Source organism: Herpailurus yagouaroundi, unplaced genomic scaffold (assembly GCF_014898765.1).
Source record: "Herpailurus yagouaroundi ecotype Mexico unplaced genomic scaffold, PumYag 140, whole genome shotgun sequence".
Lineage (NCBI taxonomy): Eukaryota > Metazoa > Chordata > Mammalia > Carnivora > Felidae > Herpailurus > Herpailurus yagouaroundi.
Genome location: NW_024412395.1, coordinates 83920774 through 83939609, shown reverse-complemented (window position 1 = coordinate 83939609; position 18836 = coordinate 83920774). Strand labels below are relative to the sequence as shown.

The 18836-nt window shown below is 40.2% G+C and overlaps 1 protein-coding gene across 1 annotated transcript in view; it reads right to left on the bottom strand.

The window, feature by feature from the left end:
* PARD3B (par-3 family cell polarity regulator beta) overlaps positions 1-18836 on the bottom strand; it is a 1026938-nt gene that overhangs the window by 292568 nt on the left and 715534 nt on the right. The window contains exons 28-29 of the mRNA XM_040474679.1: positions 9210-9416; positions 8234-8471 (exon numbers count right to left, since the gene is read on the bottom strand). Coding sequence (XP_040330613.1) covers positions 8234-8471; positions 9210-9416 — 445 coding nt within the window. The remainder of the gene's footprint in view (positions 1-8233; positions 8472-9209; positions 9417-18836) is intronic.

The following is an 18836-nucleotide window of genomic DNA, read 5'->3' as shown; positions in this document are numbered from 1 at the left end:
CACTTCTTTAGGTTCTTCTGTTTGCAATCTATTCCTATTGTGATGCTAATTTTCCTCTCTGGTGCTTAGTTGCAAATGAACAAAAGCTAGGATGTATAATACATAAATATATAAATATTATCAGCTATCACACCACTGGGTTTAATGGCAGTCAATATCGGTATATTACACTCTCTACTTTGCAATTCCATTACGGGCTCAACACTGCTGGTCATAAAATGTAGCATTCTGAGCCCAGGCCTGTGATAGTAATAATGAAAAAAAAAGGGGGGGGTGGGGAAAGGGTCATTTCTCTTCCTAACTTGAATGAAAAATTAAAATTGCTAGGGCACTTAGCTCAAAGGAAAATTGGCAAATTAGTAAAATGAAGATGGGGCGCCTGGGTGGCGCAGTCGGTTAAGCGTCCGACTTCAGCCAGGTCACGATCTCGCGGTCCGTGAGTTCGAGCCCCGCGTCGGGCTCTGGGCTGATGGCTCAGAGCCTGGAGCCTGTTTCCGATTCTGTGTCTCCCTCTCTCCCTGCCCCTCCCCCGTTCATGCTCTGTCTCTCTCTGTCCCAAAAATAAATAAACGTTGAAAAAAAAATTAAAAATAAAATTAGTAAAATGAAGAAACAAAATATTCGTGGTTCATATTATGAAAGAGAAAGTAAATAATTTAAAATGAATTGTGAGGTGAGAAAATGCAGTTACCAAAAAGACAAAAAAGAAGCCTAATAAAATTTCAATGTATTTCAGCTTCTATTCCTTTTTCACTCAATCGTAGTGAGCCATGAAAAAGGATGGATGGTTGTACCTGTAAGTATCCTTTGACATGCAAATGTATTTCTTTGCCAGTCATATATTTCTCTCATGCTCAATACATGTAGCCATTTCGCCCTGATCCTGTAAGGTCCTCTGTTTTCAATGTATTTCTGTATACAGCTTGCAGCTGAATGAAGAAGTCTGACCTACTTTGGCTTTCATGTTTCATCTGAAATTTCATGTTTTAAACTGGCCTCTACTTCATGAAGCAAAGCACCTTATCTCCAGCTTGTTGTTGGCCTTTTTGCCTTTGGGGAAATGACTGTTAAAATTTCATTGGCCTGGCTACATTAGATAGGTTACCCTTCATACCCATAAAGTTGAAGGGATACCCAGACATTTTACAACCACTATCTAGAAAGAGGTAATGACAGGCACAGCCACATTACATTTATTGTACATGAGACCTATAACAGCCGTTATGGGATCAAGGTAAAGAGGAAAAATGTATGACAGATGTCATGCTCCCTGGAGATTTAAGTATTCAGTCTCTATCTAACCTAATTTAAAAATCAAGTCAAAATGTATCTTTATGGGTAATGTATTATAAGACAACTTCCAAGGCAACTCAATGAAATAACTATGAGCCATGCACTGAGAATATCCAGTCCAAAACCCATCCATACACTCTGGTCTGAAATAAAATACATGAAGGAAAAAAATACAAAAGAAAAAAATCCTGTTTCTCCATTTGAGTCCATTTTCTATTCGTATTCAATACCACCAAATAATTAGATGACCTTTGAAAACAGTTCAAGTTATATTTAGAAAGGAGTGACCCAAAGCTTATAAGATAGAAATGACTGAATTTTAGCTATGTCATTACTTCTTATAGTTTATTAAACAAAATTGTACAGTCTGAAGAAAAATTAGCATGACCCAATAGCAATTAGAGGGAAAAAAATGAAACAGAAATTCAATGGGCTCCAAGTCAAAGGCAGAATCTGATGGCTGGCTAAGGCCACACAGGAAGACAAAAAGTAAAGCCTACCAAGTCAGGTGCTACAGTGACAGATTTGCCTACATCAATTAACTTCAATTTCACAACAACTTGGAGAAGGTGTGTTACAGTCCCATTCACTGCTGAGTAGACTGAGACTCAAAGGGATTAATGAAGGCCACAGAGGCTGTAATGAAAAGGTTTTTAACTAGGTTAAGTATTAATTAATGGTGATGATGTCTGTGTTGTTTGTGGTGATGGAGGAAGGTGTGTGTGTGTGCGCGCGCACAGAAGTGTTCCTTTTATTTTTTATTTTTTTTTCATGTTTATTTACTTATTTTGAGAGAGACCAAGAGCACACATGTGTGCAGACAGGGGAGGGACAGAAAGAGAGGGAAAGAAAGAATCCCAAGAAGGCTCCTCCCTGTCAGTGCAGAGGCTGACTCAGGGCTTGATCTCACAAACCATGACACTATGACTGAGCCAAAATCAAGAGTCAGATACTTAACCAAATCAACTACCCAGGTGCCCCAGAAGGCGCTCGTTTTAAAACAATCCACAGTAAGATGCCCTTATGTAGAGTTGCCCTAGTTTCAATAAAACAGTATATTAGTATAAAACCAATGAAACATAGACGTTTTAGCATTCCCAAAGGTTAGAAATAAAAAGCTGATGCCTCTAGATTAAAAAAAATTCCTCTGCCATTAGGATTCATAATTTAGTCTTTTCTATGTAGAAACTGAGCCAGCGTATCACTGGCGTATACCTACCTTACCTGAGTTAAGAAACAAAGAATATCCAACTGGGCACCTGGCTGGCTCAGTCAGTAGAGCATGTGACCTTTAATCTCGGGGTTGTAAGTTCAAGCCCCACATTAGGCATGGAGCCTACTTAAAAAATAAAAAAAAAAAAAGAATATCCAACTGATGGGCTAGGAGGAATAGCACTGACACAGACAGCTACAAATCAAGTCCAGCATTTAGATTACAGCCCACATGTCTTCAGAATGTTTACTTCAGGTGTAATAGGCCTTTATGTACTAAAATAGACACAGTTTGGTTTAGCGTTTTGTTATAGCTCTATGTGAGGTTGGTTTAAAAATAACCTCATATTCGTATGCTGAAAAAGAAAAAAAAAAAGAGCAGGCATAAAGTGATTTGGCTTTAGGACCACAGCATGCTAGGTTCTGATAACAAATCTGCTGAAATTGAGTGGAGCCTGGGCAGATACACAGCCTGTTAGGCAGTTAGTTACTATGGGGGAGATGACCCCATCCCTTCTGACTTTACCTTCTTCATAACACCTGCTACAGTCTGAAATAATCTCAATTATTTTGAGTTACTTGTTTATTCTCTCCTCGTCACTGGAATGCAAATTACGCAGGAGCCACAGCCTGGCTGTCTTGTTCAGCACCAAATAAATTGACTATTGATTCCCTCAAGTTGACAAGGTAGTGCTTTGTCCCAGAGGTATCCATCCCAGCCAAATGTCTCACCTCTCCCTGGGAAATCCATTGCTACAAGTAATTTACATGTTTATGTGATATTTTGCTTGTTTGGTTTTACACTCACCGTAAGACATTCAAAAGTCTTTGAGTTTTCCTTCATTAAAACCAAACCAAACCAAAACAAAACAAAAAACCCAAAGAACACCATAAAAGCAAGGACTTCATTGGTGTATGCCTAGTGACTAGAACAGTGCCTGATGCAAAATAAGCCTTTGATAGATAATGTGGAATAAATGAAGAGTAATTATGAATGCGCTTGGCAAAGAGTAAGCATTCAATATACATTATTAATCAAATGACTATGGGCAAACAAATTTTTGAAACAGAGGTGACATTTTCTATTGGCAGGTTTACCACTTTGTTATTTGCTAATCAAAGCAAAGTCAACAAGGAGTTTACTAGGCACGCTTCCTTCTGGTACCAAACGGCACAAAGGGTATAGAAAAGGTACTTGATCGAGGTCAAAGTTTTCCGTTCAGGGTCCAGCACAAGTTGATAATTCAAAGGTCTTTGAAGTGAATGGCCTATACTATCAAAAGGAAACAACAGCAAGTATGATATAAAGGAATGGATTTTAAATACAGATCTGTGACAGAATTCAGTTTAAGGAACGTAAAGATCCATGAGGTTATTAAATAATTAAGAAATCAGGGACTGAATGCTAGGCTTTCCACTCTAGACAGGGCAAGATTTTGTTAGCTAAAGGATATTTCTCTTCAATGCTTAGAAAATATCTGCTAGAGCCCAGGAAAGCAGCCTGGGGCTGACAGCATTTGGCTTGTGTACTGAGGGGGTCTGAGCCTCAGATTGCAAGGAGCTGTAAGGAGCCACAGGCATGGTAGCGGGTATTGCCATGAAGAGTACAATGCCCTAAGGAAGCCAGACACATGATGAAAAAAATTGAAGCACCTCGATCCCCCAACATTCTCTTTCAACAGCAGGTAAACAGGATTTGGAGAAACTAGGAAAGTGGGTAGGTTCTTGATCTGCATAGTTTGCCATCATAATTCATGGCCTGTGTAAGGGCCACAGTTGAATCTACAAGGAGGTAATTCTGAAATCAGCAAAGCATACTGGAACCAAACCACACATTGAAAGGTATGAATTAATTAGATCTCTGTAAGTTTTTCAAAAGGATCAGGAGGAGGTCAAATTAACTAATGAGCTAAACCATACGACTACATATCATGAACACAAACGGACCAGCTGATATCAGAAAAGCACACAACACTTAGCTTTTTACAAGCGAGAGCAAAGCCACTGCTAACACATTCGCTCCTTCATGGCGTGTGGTTTGGTGAAGGGAGGGAGGCCATTTCGGTCCCCACTCGTGCCCTCGGCCAGGTGCCACTGTACATGGCACAGGGGCAACATCCTACATTAAAGCTCCATGTCAGGAGAGTGGCTGCGAACGCAGATAATGGAAAAAATAATACATATTTAAACCACACACCCAACTCCTAGGGAAGCTAAAAGCGATCAATCTTTTTTAAATAAGAAAGAAACTAAGTCAATAGCATCTGAGCAACAGATGAGAATTCAAGCAAAATCTGTTGGCTAATGGTAACAGCTTTTGTGTTCTTTGCTGTTGAAAGTGTGCATGTAGCAGCAACTCCAATATGCTCGCAAACTCAGACGCAAAAGGCTATGGAAAACAGTTGCTATTTTCACACTGGAGATAAAATCAAACACCACCTTTCAGATCTTAATTTTGCTAAAACAGGAGAAGGAAACAAAGCGGAGTTGCTAGATGTCGAAAGGATCTAGGGCCTGTGATTTCCAGCACAGGCCAATATGGCGTCTATCGGGCAACACAAAGAATAGCTGTCTCTGAATTATGGGCAACGGGGCCTGAACATGCCAAATCAAAGCATCTGAGATGAAACACAGAGCTAAGGCTTGACTTAGTAATAGTCTAGAAAATGGGATATGTGAAGTTCGAACAGTCTTTATATGTATAGGCTACTCTAGTTAAATCGTTACAGTTTTTTTCCTTAACACCTTAGATTAAAGAGGAAATTGTTTCCTTACAAATGAGTACGATATTGTAGAAGTAGTAATAGTAATTATAACAACTGTATTAGTTTTCTATTGATGATATAAAAGTAATTTCTATGAACTTAGTGGCTTAAACAATAGAAATGGGCTGAAATTAAGGATTCGGCAGGCTACGTTCCTTTCTGGAGGCTTTCCAGAGAGAATCCACTCCTCTGTCCTTCCCAACTTCTAGAGGCTGCCCTCATTCCATGGCTCATGGCCACCTCCCTCCAAATCAAAGCCAGCAATGTTGCATTCCTCTGTACCTTCCTTCCATAGCCACATCTTCTACTTTTAAGGCTCCATGTAATCACCGTGGGCCATTGGGGGAAATCCAGGATAATCACCTTTATCTTAAGGTCAGCTGAGCAGCAACCTTAATTCCATCTGCATCGTGATTTGCCTTTGTCATGCAACATAACATTCACAGGTATCAGGGTTTGGGACATGGACATCTTTAGGTGGCCATTATTCTGCTTACCACAATAATTAACATTTATTGAATGTGTATGTCTTGCCAGGTGCCATTCTAAGCATGTTACGTGTAACCAAACCAATATAATTCTCATCATAATGGTATATTCTAATTCTCATTTTTCAGATGAGGAAACTGAGGCACAGAGATTAAATAATGTGCCCAATGCTACCTAGAAAGAGAGGTAGAAAGGCCGGGACTGAATTTAGCATTCCCCATGCAGAGCCTGCACTGTTAACCTCTGAGCTCCATAAATAAATTCAAAGGCAATTCTCTCTATATATTTGTATTGTGCGTGTCATTATTATCAGGATGCTTAAAGCATAGCCCTCAAATTCTGGCAATCATAATAATTACCTGGAAAAAGGGCAAGTTTAACATTCAAAATGTCAACTGGAAAGACAGAGTCTATAGAGACCACCAGGAAAAACAAACCAATGCCTACTGAGAAATTTGTCCCCCTGTGTCAGTATTATCTGCATTGCCTAAATGTGACGTTGCAATTTCAAGATCTCTCTCTCTCTCTCTCTCTCTGTCTTTCCATATATATATATAATAACAGATTATATTTATGTTCATGTGTTATATATGAATAACAGACATGGAACGGAACTTGCGTTTCTGTCTGAAATTTCAGTTGAAAAATCCCAAACTGAAAACATCTGATGACAAATGCCACCCAGCATTCTTGACAGAGACATCTCCTAGGGGCTTAATAAGAAGTAGCCAGCATCACCTCTCACCTCTCACCTTTAGCCCATGGAAAAGTAGACCCTGAGAGAGAGATTTTCTGTGATGGAGAATTACAGGAATACAGAAAGTAATGCAAAGGGGTGTCTCCCCCTCACACCCCCAATAAAATAAATAAGAAGGCTGCAAGAACACCCCTGAGAGAATGTGAAGGCCGTAGAGGAGACGGCCATCCCCCTTCCTACCTGTTTGCTTGAGACCTGCAAACATTTACTGACCCGCTCCCTTCCCCATGCATGCGAGCTTGGAAGGGTTTGGGACGTGGCTGTGGAGCTAGGGAGGCACAAAATGGGGCTCGGCTCTGCCATAGAGAAGTCTGAACGTGCCACGCTGGTTGGGGCATCCCTACGACAGGATGAGGAGAGAGGGGAGCAACGAGAAGAGGCTGCGTTTCTATCTTTTGGGGAGGGCAAGAGCTCAGCAATTCCAGTGAGCCAAGTGGATGCTGCAGAAGGAGGGTTGGGCTACAGCCATCTCGAACTGCCACCATCACAGTCTCTCTGCCAGGGGTGGGGGGAAGGAGACCTCCGGGTGTGCTGTGTGAGGTCAGAGATGAAGGGCCAGAGGGTCTCAGGAGGTCAGTGGGAAATGTATCTCCTAGGTAGCGGCAATAAGGAACTCCTGAAAAATCTACAAAAATAGCCCACAAAGGCCCCCGTCAGCAGATTATGCCAGATCCAGACACCTGTTTGAGTACAACTCCACCACTATTTTAATAAGGCCCTTCCTTCCCTCCCCGCTGGGTCCAGAGACTGAGAAGCAGGAGAAGGTGGAATCTACCACCACATCGTGGGGCCCCTCCTTGGGGTTGAGGCTTGAGGGACAGGGCCGGGAAGTTTCGAGAACATTAGACTGGCATTTTAGACCCTGACGCAGAGGCGGTTTTAATCCCCAAAGCAACCAGAAAGCCATCATCTGGAGTAACGTCGTCAAATTGTGGACACTCTGTCAGTGTCAACAAAGCAGATCTGGGAGCAGCTGTAGGAGAAGAGACAAAGTGCTTTCCTGACTGTGCCCTGCTGAGCCATGCCCGTTGGACAGGCTGGCTGCATACGGAATCTCGTGCCCCAGCCCCGCTGAGTTGGGAGAGCGGGTACGCTCGCCTCACTGTGAAAAGGAACATGGTAAGACTCAGGGCGACATGTGAAGCCCAGCAGCTCGTGTGAGGAGGGTCACGGACCAAGAACAGGCTCATCTGACTCCAGATCCAGTGACATGTCCACTGACCACAGGGCTTCCACGGCTGAGAGCCGATGCACCCGCAGGCCCGGCCACGCACACACCTACCACTACGCGGCAGGTGAGGGCGGTTCAGTACCCTGTGTTCTCTAACTCCGAGCAGGTGTTGTAGAGGCAGCAGCTGGGGACTTCCTCGCCTCTTGCTTTCCCTATACGGATGGAAGAGGCGTTCAATTTACCTGCATAACGCTTTGGTACCAAGGACCGCGGGCACTGCCCGTATCTCTATCAGGCATTAGCCTTCCTTTCACAACAAATTTCTAACAGCCTCCTGCCATCACCACGAGCTTCCGGAGCCACCCAAGAAGGCTCCTTCTGCTTCTGCAGAAAAGGAGCAAGCCCATTCGCAATGTAGATTTTTTCCCGTTTGGCTAAAAAGGAGGGAAAGCCTGACTTTTTCCTGGGTGCACACAGATGACTGATCTCACCGGGAGAAGCCAGAAAGCAAAAGAATCCTGTGGTGCTTTCACAGCGAGTCCATACCTCAGCATGGCACCAAATCCTTTCTTCTTTATTTTCCTTTCAGGATCTCCGTTTTCCTCTTTCAGCTTTTTCTCCTTGACTTTCATTTTGCCTTTTTCCTTCTTCTTCTCCTTCTCTTTTGGTTTTTTGATTTTCCTGGCTTTATTTTCCACGTCCTCTAGCTCAGAGCTCCCCTGAGGGGCAGCTTCACAATTCAGAGCTCCTTGGCCGGAGCGAGAGCTCTTATCAGACAGACCGTCTGTACGGAGAGAAAAATCAATACACGTGGTCAGGGGCACTTTCTGTTAGTGTATCAAGAAAAGTTCAAATGTAAAATACAGAAGAATGAATAAGGCCTTCCAGAGTCCTACCCTTCCACGTGGCTACTTGTATCCTTTGAAGAGACAACTGCCGAAATCTGGTTACTTCGAGCAAGGTTTGATGTTGGGAGTGGGGAACAATTGGTGGTTTGGCCGGTGGTATGAAAGGTCTGATATGTGGTAAAACACTAATATCTCTGAAAGCCAGCTTGTTAACCATGATCGGCTCAGAAAGCCCATATGCTGGGAAACAAACAGGGCGAGTGTATTTCCAGGAGAGGTTTCTGAGCACAAATGTAACCTAACTGCTTCTGCCCAATTAATGCAGTCAGTCCTCAGGTTGATGCTGCTTCTAATGACTTCAATAAGAATGTCAAGAAATGCATACTTAGTGCTCCTACCCTAAGGGTAAATGACAGTTGGTCCTTGTAAGAAGGTGAAGGAGAGCATTTCTTTAGCATATTTGCACTGTCAAATAAATTGCATATTGTGTTACCCAATTCCATGTTCGTTAAGCCAAAGGGCAAAACCTATCAGGAAAATGAATTACTTTTAATATCAAAAATATAATTGTGATCCCTAAATCATTTTTCTTCGTAGTTAAGCATACATTCTTGCCCATGATTCGTGGATAATACTGAGATGCAGAAACCCGGGAAGGAAGCATTTTGTCCTACCAGCTTCTGACTCTTCGGGTCCATCGTAGGATTTGTCAATGGCTGCTCTGAAGCTCTCATTGCAGCCACGGCCACGAACCATGTGTGGCCGGGGTCTGTGGAAGGGAAGTTCATTCTTCCTGACCTCAGCGACCGCGGTCTGTAGACTCTCCAAGGAACTGGACTTTTTCAACCCCAGAGTTGGACCGAAATCTTTGCTCGGAGATTCTGGAAAAGGAAAGGCAAAAAGTCACCCTTTCCCAAATGAGACAGTGTGGTGTAGTGGTAAAGTCTGTTGTTCCAAAAATATTTGTTTGAGCATCTTACAAAAGGGGGTGTTGAGTACGTAGGGTTGGGGCTTAAATCCCAGGTGTGCCAACTTTTTTGTGACTTGGAACAACTGGTTTGAGTTCTTGGAGCCTTAGTTTCCTTTTCTATAAAGTTGTGGTGAGATTTAACACGATGATAGATATTAAATAAATGTGCATATGTGCATATATGCAGACATACACATATATATATGAGTTTGAAAGATTCCAGCAGTATCTGGAGACTATATGTATGAGACTGTGTGTACATGTGCGCGCGCGCGCACACACACACACACACACACACACACATGCAGGGCATCTAAGATGACGAGCCCTTCTCACAGTGCACATCCCAAATGTTCCCTACATTCTAGCTTTTATTATTTCCACCACTATTTTTATGATTATTGAGTAATATACTGCAAGGAAATCAAAGAGCATTGAAGTGATTGTAATTTTTGTGATTAAACACTTTACTCTAGTGGCTATTAATGTATCATGAAGGCAATTTATTTAGTCAATAAATAAATAAAGCAAAGCAAGAACGAAAACAACTTGTCTGTGTCAATGCTTATTGTTCCAAATTGTCTTTCTATTTGGGTATCTAGAAAAGAAGTAATATTTAAATATAATATATAAGTCCAAAAAGAAAAAAAAAACTAAGTGAATTTTAGTAGCTTGTTTTCCGATATACAATATTTTTCATTTACACTGGCTCTCCCTGCATACCTGCCCCCTTTCACTCATGCTGTGACCTCCATCCCCAGCCACAGCCAGGCTTCTGGTTGACTACGGCAGGATTAGGCTATCTAAATACGGGCAGCACAAAGATTATTTTAAAGATGGAAGGAATTCTATCAGGGCCCTTTTCCACCAGGGCTAAAGCTCACGATCCTCTCCAGTTATGAACATTATTACCACACAGAGGCTACATTTGCATTTCTGGGAATGAACTACTTTGCAGTATTTCAATAGATGCAGATGGAGAACACTTTAAGGATTAGGTACATAAAAGTACCTAACTCGATGCCTAAAACCGAGTAGGGCTCAATAAGCCACACCGTCTTTTCTTACTATCATCACTATTTTTGCTTCTCCTATGGTCCCTACCATGAACCCTGCCACCAGTTTAACCCAGTGTTAAGCAAAACAAGGAATACTGAAGTGCAGCAAAGGCCTAATGCACACACGCACACACACAGAGCTGCATAACAATACACTCTTTTGCATGTGTTCTGAATATGTTATAAGTAATCAGAATGGTGACAATAATTCTAATAGCTAATTGCACAGCATGCTTAGTCCTGTTCTAAGTGCTTTGCCTGCATTACCTCACTACAGACCTTACAGCAGCGCTGCTTTCCCATTTTACAGACGAGGAAACTCATGCCCAGAGAAGTGAAATGACCGGTATAAAGTTACACACTCCATATGCGTCAGAACTGGGAGCTGTCCTCAGGCAGTCTAACTTCAGCATTTCTGCTCTGTACTGCCTACAGATACACTTGGCCTCTGCCTTCTGCTTGATTAGAGTCAAGCTACTGACACTGGCCCACAGAGTCCTCATCTCTAGAATAAGAGCATTAGTCTAGATTTGCCCGGATAAGATTAGTCAAGCAGGCAAACACAAAGACCAGATGTTGTTTTTACAGTTTCGCCATTAGCTTACAGGAGGCGATTTTGCACTTTGAACAATATACATGATGACAACAAACACTGCATTTTACAGGCAACAGTGTATCTTTAATCAACCCAACAGAGATGAGATCAAGTGGGAAAAAAAAAAAGTACCAGAAATTTCAGGAACAAATTTCAGATGCTACTTGTGAGTCATAAATACTGAGAACATGTTACTACTAAATCCAGAAAGAGGCATATTTCTAATATTCTCAGGAAGGAAGGTAAGTTGAAGAAACAGAAATTGGATAAGATCATTTTTGACAAGAAAACAAAAGGCAACATAGAGGTTTGGGGGTATTGAAGCAACAGTAAAAGCTTTGGAGTTTACAGGAAATATTTTACACCATCAAGCCCTGGGGAAGTCTGACATGAAGTTTGGTGAAAATAAGAAGATGAAGAACATTATCTGAGAAAGCTTAGTTCCTCTGTCAACAGTAGTAACCATCTTTTATTTATTAATTGCCATTCAGGAGATTATATTAGAGCCCAAACTGTAAGTATTCACGTCAACCTTTAGCAATAAATTCTAGAGAACATGAAAGTGAATAAATCATCTAAGATATAAGGCACGTTATCTAAAAGCAGCTCAGCAAGAAGTCATATTTGAGGAGAAACAAATACATTGTTACTCATTCTAAGCAAACTGAACATTAAGGATTCATGGATTTTGCAGGATTAATAGAGCCAGCAATTAATTCACCCTACAAAAATAAACAGAAGCCACAAATCAGAAGTACCAACTGATGTTGGCCACAATTACACCTAGCTTTACTGGATGTAGTATGTAGTAAAATTAAAAGCAAAAAGTGATGAGTTCTAGGTTGTAATGTGGGCTCAAGGGTTTTGAGGCTTGGAAAAAGTGTTTATATTTATTCCTGGGGAGTCACCAGGATGTAGCAGGGGCAGACTGATATGAGAAAGGAACATCTGAAATCAGGAAAGTCTTTGCAAGGATTCCCAGGGGGCACTGAACTGATTTTCCAAGTGAAAGGAGACTCTGACGTGGGACTTGAGCAGGGTCTCACATCTCCTTTGGGTGTCCCAGGGCTTCCGACAGAAGCTCAAGGTTATATTACTGGTTGTGGGAAGGATTATTATGTCAGTTGATGGTTATCAGCACCAAATTCCAACAAAACACTTGGAATAAAGTACCCTACCATGCAAAGATTGTATGGAGTGCAATAAATGGTCACATTCAATTCCTTTTCCCTTATTCTTACCCTCACCCATTCAAATGTAGGTTGACACTACCTAGGAAATTCTATAGCTTTCAGAACGGGAAGACTCACTGCCTATTTTTAGCCTAACCAGTGGCACGAATTACATTTTTTCTAGGCTCCCATTAAAAGTAGAGGTCTCTCTGAAAGGGTAGTATAAAGTGATTAATCAAATTCAAAACCTCAGTTACCCTGGCCCATTGCAGTCATCCCCAAATATGATGACTCCTTATATTTTCTTCTGTAGTCGATGTGATACTGGCCGTGGTTGATTTTAAACAATTATCTGAGAGAGTGATCTATGAATACCATATGTTATCAGTCTCAGAGTGGGGGGACACTGTCCAAATTTGAGCATTTACTTGATCCATTTTGAGCATCTACAGAACTAATCTTAATATGACTCTTCAGTGAATGATTTCCAGGCCAACCTTACTTACTTGCAAATGCCAAGGAATAAATCTTCCTTCAAACTTTATTAGCAAAGCTTTATTACTTTAACTTCTGACTTCTATATCCAGTGACCACATTCTCTGCGATCCAGATAAACGTGTCTTTCTGTCAGAAACACGAACTTGATATATACAAACTTCTTTAAACAAATGACACTACAGTTATCTAGAATGCTAAAAGAGGGATCTTACATGGTGAACATTATTCTCAAGGTGGTGTAATACAAATACGCTGGAAGTTCCATGTGCCAAATTTTTCCTGAAAATAAAAGCCTCATACAGAGATACCTCACTGACATTGTTTTTAAAAGATGTTAAAGTACTTTCGAAGATTCATCTGTTCCCAAATGAAGGAAGGATTGGCTTCACTGAGGCCCAGAAGCTTTCCCCACAAAGAGTAGAGGGAAATTTCAGGATCTTGTCTTTTGGTCCCACCAATCCTTAGACATAGCCACCATTCCCTGTCATCCAGAAAACCGCAGTATTATAGAGAGAACGGACACACACAAGACTAAAGATTTAAAGGGGTTGTGCCACTCTTTGTCCCACAGGCATGGAACAGGTGGCATGAAAGCTACTCTCTGGGTCAACAGGTGCCATTATAGAACAGATCCTTAACACACTGAGAAACCACTGCTCCCACCTTCTAGGTAGCAAGTCCCATGCGAACATATTACAAAACAGAAAGTCCTTCCTAGACGATTGTTTGGATATGGACCTCCGTTTCTCTGACTCAGTCTTGGATTCCTGCTCCTGCCCTACGGCTGCAGACTGCTGTTGGTTCCCTACAGGGAGGTGATTAGGATAACAGAGAATAAAAATCTAGAGCATTGTTAACAGTGAGTGATTAAGAGGGGAAGTCATGAAACAGCCCCCCAACCCCTACTCTGCCACCTATTTCCTGAGTTATTAACCTCAGTGCCTCAGTTTCCTTATCTGTAAAAATAGGGTAGGACAAGTGTGGAGGAGTATCTGGCACATAGTATGCGCTCACAAAGCAGTAGTGATAATTATTTTCACTGTTACTTCTGTGCCACATGTGAACATCCAAGTAAGTGAAGGCCCAGCGCAATTCATTTGGTTCGGTCTACCATTGCATTCTTCAATAAAACCATAAAGCCATTCCTGCAGCAGAAAGCTGAAAAGGGCTTCATAAAGAAATAATGTCATTCCTTTTTTATTCCAAAGTTGAACTGATTTTTCAAACAGCTCCTTATATATATTTTTTTTCATTTGAAATAAGGTATATGCGCCCATCTGTTCCTCGCAGATAGAGGCTATCATTGGGAGGACTGCAAGTGGAGTGTTGGTTGCCCTTTCCTTAAGGCTATAATCATTTAATTAGTCTGAGATTTCATTGGCAATATTTGAACTTCCCATTCTAGCATTAAAATCTTGCAATAAAAGAATGCCTTAATCCAGAAGACCAGTAATTGGATCTTCCATTATTGATGAAATTTCTTCCAATACATTCTTATTAGAACATAAGAAATTATTTGGGGTAAGGTACTCACTTTCAGATGCATGGCAAGTGTTTCTCCCAGCTAGAGCTTTATAATTAATAAATACTTATGATAAATTAAAAATAAATAATGTATTAATTTGCACATTTCAATAACATCAATGGCCCTCAAGGCACTTAGTGAAAATTAATTAAGTTATTGCCCCTCCCTCTAAAATAAAGGAATTGTGCCCAGTAGTAAATTTGGGATCAAAATGATTGCAGTGCTATTCAGGGGTCACAGCGTGAAACTTAAGAAGGCTGGGAATTCGGCAAGATAGCTTACTTTCATTATCAATTTGGCATTGCTGTATTATGAGCAATGAACTTGGGCAAATACAACGGAAATGCTTTACTTGCTTCATGGGGAGTTGTGATGTGAAATTAATAGCCTTAAAACTGTTTGAATGAAAAATTATTATAAATTCCAAGTAGGAAGTCACAACACCGCTTTATGTTCCAATATATCCCGCTTTGTCTTTTTACTTTAGATTACACTTAACTGAAAATTTTGTATATTTGATTTTTTTGTTGTTGTTTCCCTAGAGGCAAAATGTCTTATGTGCTTTAATAGATATCATTGCAAATCCATTAGCTTAGAAAAAAAGTTCCCCATAATATCCAAATGTAGAATTTCCCAAATTATGTTATCTGTGCTAACTGTGTCCATAATGGGCCTAATTACCTTCTTGCCTATCTCAGTATTCCAAATATTGATCATCATTCCACGCTTATCACTGTGCCCTGCTTCCTATTCATTACCATAGGGCACAATGTAATCTGGCTTATACATTATCTTCTGTCATTTGGGTCTCAGTTCTTTTACTGGCAATTTCCAAGTTCTCAGGAGCAGAGATTTTTCTTTTAAGTCTCGTAAATCCCAGGGTCTTTTATCATTTCTTGAAATTCATGTCAAATGTTCAATAATGAACTTCTCATTAAGATTCATACATTTGCATAATCTCTCTTACTCTGTCTCCAAACATTGTCTATTTTAAAGTGAAAATATCTAGAGAAAATATGGGAAGATTAGGTGAACAAATACAACACACGCTTTGATGATGAGTGTGGGCAGGGCCCTCCCAAAGTCTTCGAATCTTTGCCAAGTGTTGCTATATATGTTAATTTTCACTAAAAGTTCCTTCTTTTAGAAACTGATGGTCAAAATCTTATGCCCTATTTTGGTTCCTTTCCTGGACTCAAATTATGAGTAGCAAATGTGAAGAGCAGTGAATTTATTGCACCAAAAACATTCTTATGACAGTTTTTCCACTTATTGTCTATCTTGTAGATAAGAAAATGAACTCTGTGGTTCAATTTCATGGCTAGATTATTTTTTTAAAGTTTTTTAAATGTTTTATTTTAATTTTGAGAGAGACAGAGAGTGAATAGGGGGAGGGGCAAAGGGAGAGGGAGACCCAGAATCCGAAGCAGGCTCCAGGCTCTGAGCTGTCAGCACAGAGCCTGACGCGGGGCTCAAACCCATGAACCGTGAGATCATGACCTGAGCTGAAGTCGGGCACTTAACCGACTGAGACCCCCAGGTGCCCCATGGGTATATTATTTTTTAAAAAATATATAGCCATATTTCTGGGCAGATTCTGTTGAGGTAACTAAAGAACTGAGACAAACCCATTCCCAATGGGGTGGTTTGTTGTGATCTCTTGCTTTCTCTCTTATCTCGCTTATTAGGAAAATTCTTACTTGATTAAAACAACTTAAAATTGGCATTTAAGACAATAATGAATTTAAAAAATACATAAATACCACTGGTTTCCAAAAAGGAACATGGCTGTAAAGGAAACAAAACAAAACTACTTTTATTATTTAACAGAAAAAAAAAAAAAAGACGTATTTGAGGGTCCAATAAACTGTCTAAAACGGCAAGCTTTCCCACCTGTGAAATAGGATCAATACAATCGATAAATACCACCTATCATTTTCTTAGTCCTGTTGACTTTGTATCCTCAGCACAGGCAAGTACTACATAAATATTTGCTGTAGGGATAAGTGAAGGTGAAAGTGAAGGGTGGTTACGGCACACAGATGCCCCTTTTCTCCAGTGCCGTGAGTGGGGACATGTTACCTGGAGAAACATATGTCACAGTTGCCTACCTTCCTCAAAGCGCTCACACAGCTTCCTGTTCTTTGCTCATATGGCCCTTAGGTTCTTTGGTGTCACTTTCAAGGGTTTAATAATGTCTGTCCTACCCATAATTGTTCATTCATTATCTCTATGTTTTGCCTTTCTTTTTATACTAGTCATTCCCTTTGCTTAACTTCTCTCTTTGTAATATTAACCTTTTATGCCATTCTCACCTCCGTAAGTGCACTTTAAATAGTCTTGTTTTTACCCACTACCGAGAACACACCCTTAAATGTCTTCTAGCTTCTCCTTGCATACCTTGCTAACAGGCTTTTCACTCTGAACACAAGCTGCTTCTATGGTTCCACTCTCTCCCCTCCCCCTCCTTTCCTTTTATCATTTACTCTTTGTATGGCTTGCTTCAACAGCACATCTTTATTCTGCTTGTGATTGTTGAGTGGTTTATGTCTTACATGGGTGTATACTATAGTACTCTCAAAATAAAGTATAATACAAAGAATTCTAGTAAGTCTCTTTAAAACCATTAGCATAACTAAAAGGTCAAACTAATTGATTTCTTGAAGACATACAAAGATGGTTTTATATGCTATAATGTAAATTGAATACCTGCATTTTTTTAGGGTCAAACATTATTTTCGTGCTTTTGCTTTACTATTTCTCCCTTTTTTTTTTTTATAGCTGACTGTACTTAAAAAAAAAAAAACAACTTCAAATTCCCAGTTACTAAGTTATTTATAGAACTGATAGAAAGTGTGTTTTTCCGTTCTGTGTCAATCTGAATAACAATCTCTCTATGGATATATTTTAAGCAAGATTTCAATCTAATGTTAAAATGTCAAGCCAAAACTAAATCAGCTATCCATGAGTGTTTACTGAGTATTTTTTATGGCTCAGAACTGTGCTTGGTCCTAAGGGTAATAGAAGATAAGTGTAATAGTAACTAATACTTCCTTGTTGCTTTATAATTTACAAAGTTCTCTCCTGTACAACATGAGATTGTATCATACACAATTGATCTTGCCCAAATTCACTTGTACATTCATGTCCAGAGAGAGCTAGAAAGAAGAAGAAGGGTGAGAGGGCAGGTTAAAATAACCTATGTAATGAGAGCAATTTCACTCACCATTCATCTCAGTGAGAGTAGGCTCTGGAATGAGTATTTCTCAGAGAGGGCAGGAGTTTGGAGAAATGAACTGTTTCCTGTGAGTCCCTGCTTTTATTTATTTTTTACCATGGGTAAACATTATATTGTTTTTTATTGAGATATAATTGACATAGAACACTGTGGAAGTTTCAGGGGTGAAAATGATGCTTTGATAGTGATTACCACAATAAGGTTCATTCTCACTCTACATAATTGCCGTTTTTTTTGTGTGTGTGGTGAGAACATTTAACATCTATTCTCTTAGTGACTTTCAAGTACATAATACAGAACTGTTAACTATAGTCTCTATGCTACGGCATGGAGTTCTGTTCTCAGGACTTATTCTTCTAATAATTGGAAATATGTACCCTCTGAGCAATATTTCTCACTTCTCTCATCCCTAGGCTCCTGGAAATCACCATTCTGTTCTCTGGTTCTATGAATTTAGCTTCTTATGATTCCACATATAGTGAGATCATATAGTACTTGCCTTTCTCTCATTGACTTATTTCAAGTTAGCCCTCAAAGTCCATCCATGTTGTAGAAAATGGCAGGATTTCCATCTTTGCTTTATAGCTGGATAATATTCCATTCTGTAAACATACTACATTTCCTTTATCCAATCATTCACTGATGGCCACTTGGGTTGTTTCCATGTATTGGTCATCATGAATAACGCTGCAATGGACAAAGGAGTGCAGATACCTCTTCAAAATAGTGACTTCATTTCTTCAGATAGATATCCATAAGTGGCTTGCTGGATCACATAGTAGCTCTATTTTTAATTTTTTGAGGAATCTCCATACTGTTTTCCATAGTGGCTGTACCAATTAATATTTCCACCAGCAGTACACAAGGGTTCTCTTTTTCCCACATCCTTGCCAACTCTTGTTATCTCTTGTCTTTTTTATAACAGGCATTGTAACAGGTAAGAGGTGATGGTCTCTGCTTGCTGCTCATGCCATGAGCATCCTATCATAGGGAGTGTCATTCTCCAGTTTCAAGATATCTATCTTTCATGGGTCCCCATGCTTAAACACAAGCCAACCACTTCATCAAATGCTTGATTGAAGAAACGGCTATCCATTGCAGATCATTTTGAATTCTCTACTTTAAAGTGAATTTAGGGGATTTCCAAAAATATTTTGTGATTTCCCTATCTCTGATGACTTAAGAATCATTCTGAGAACCCAACTACTATATCTCATGTAAATCCCAGAACAACCACTCAACTCA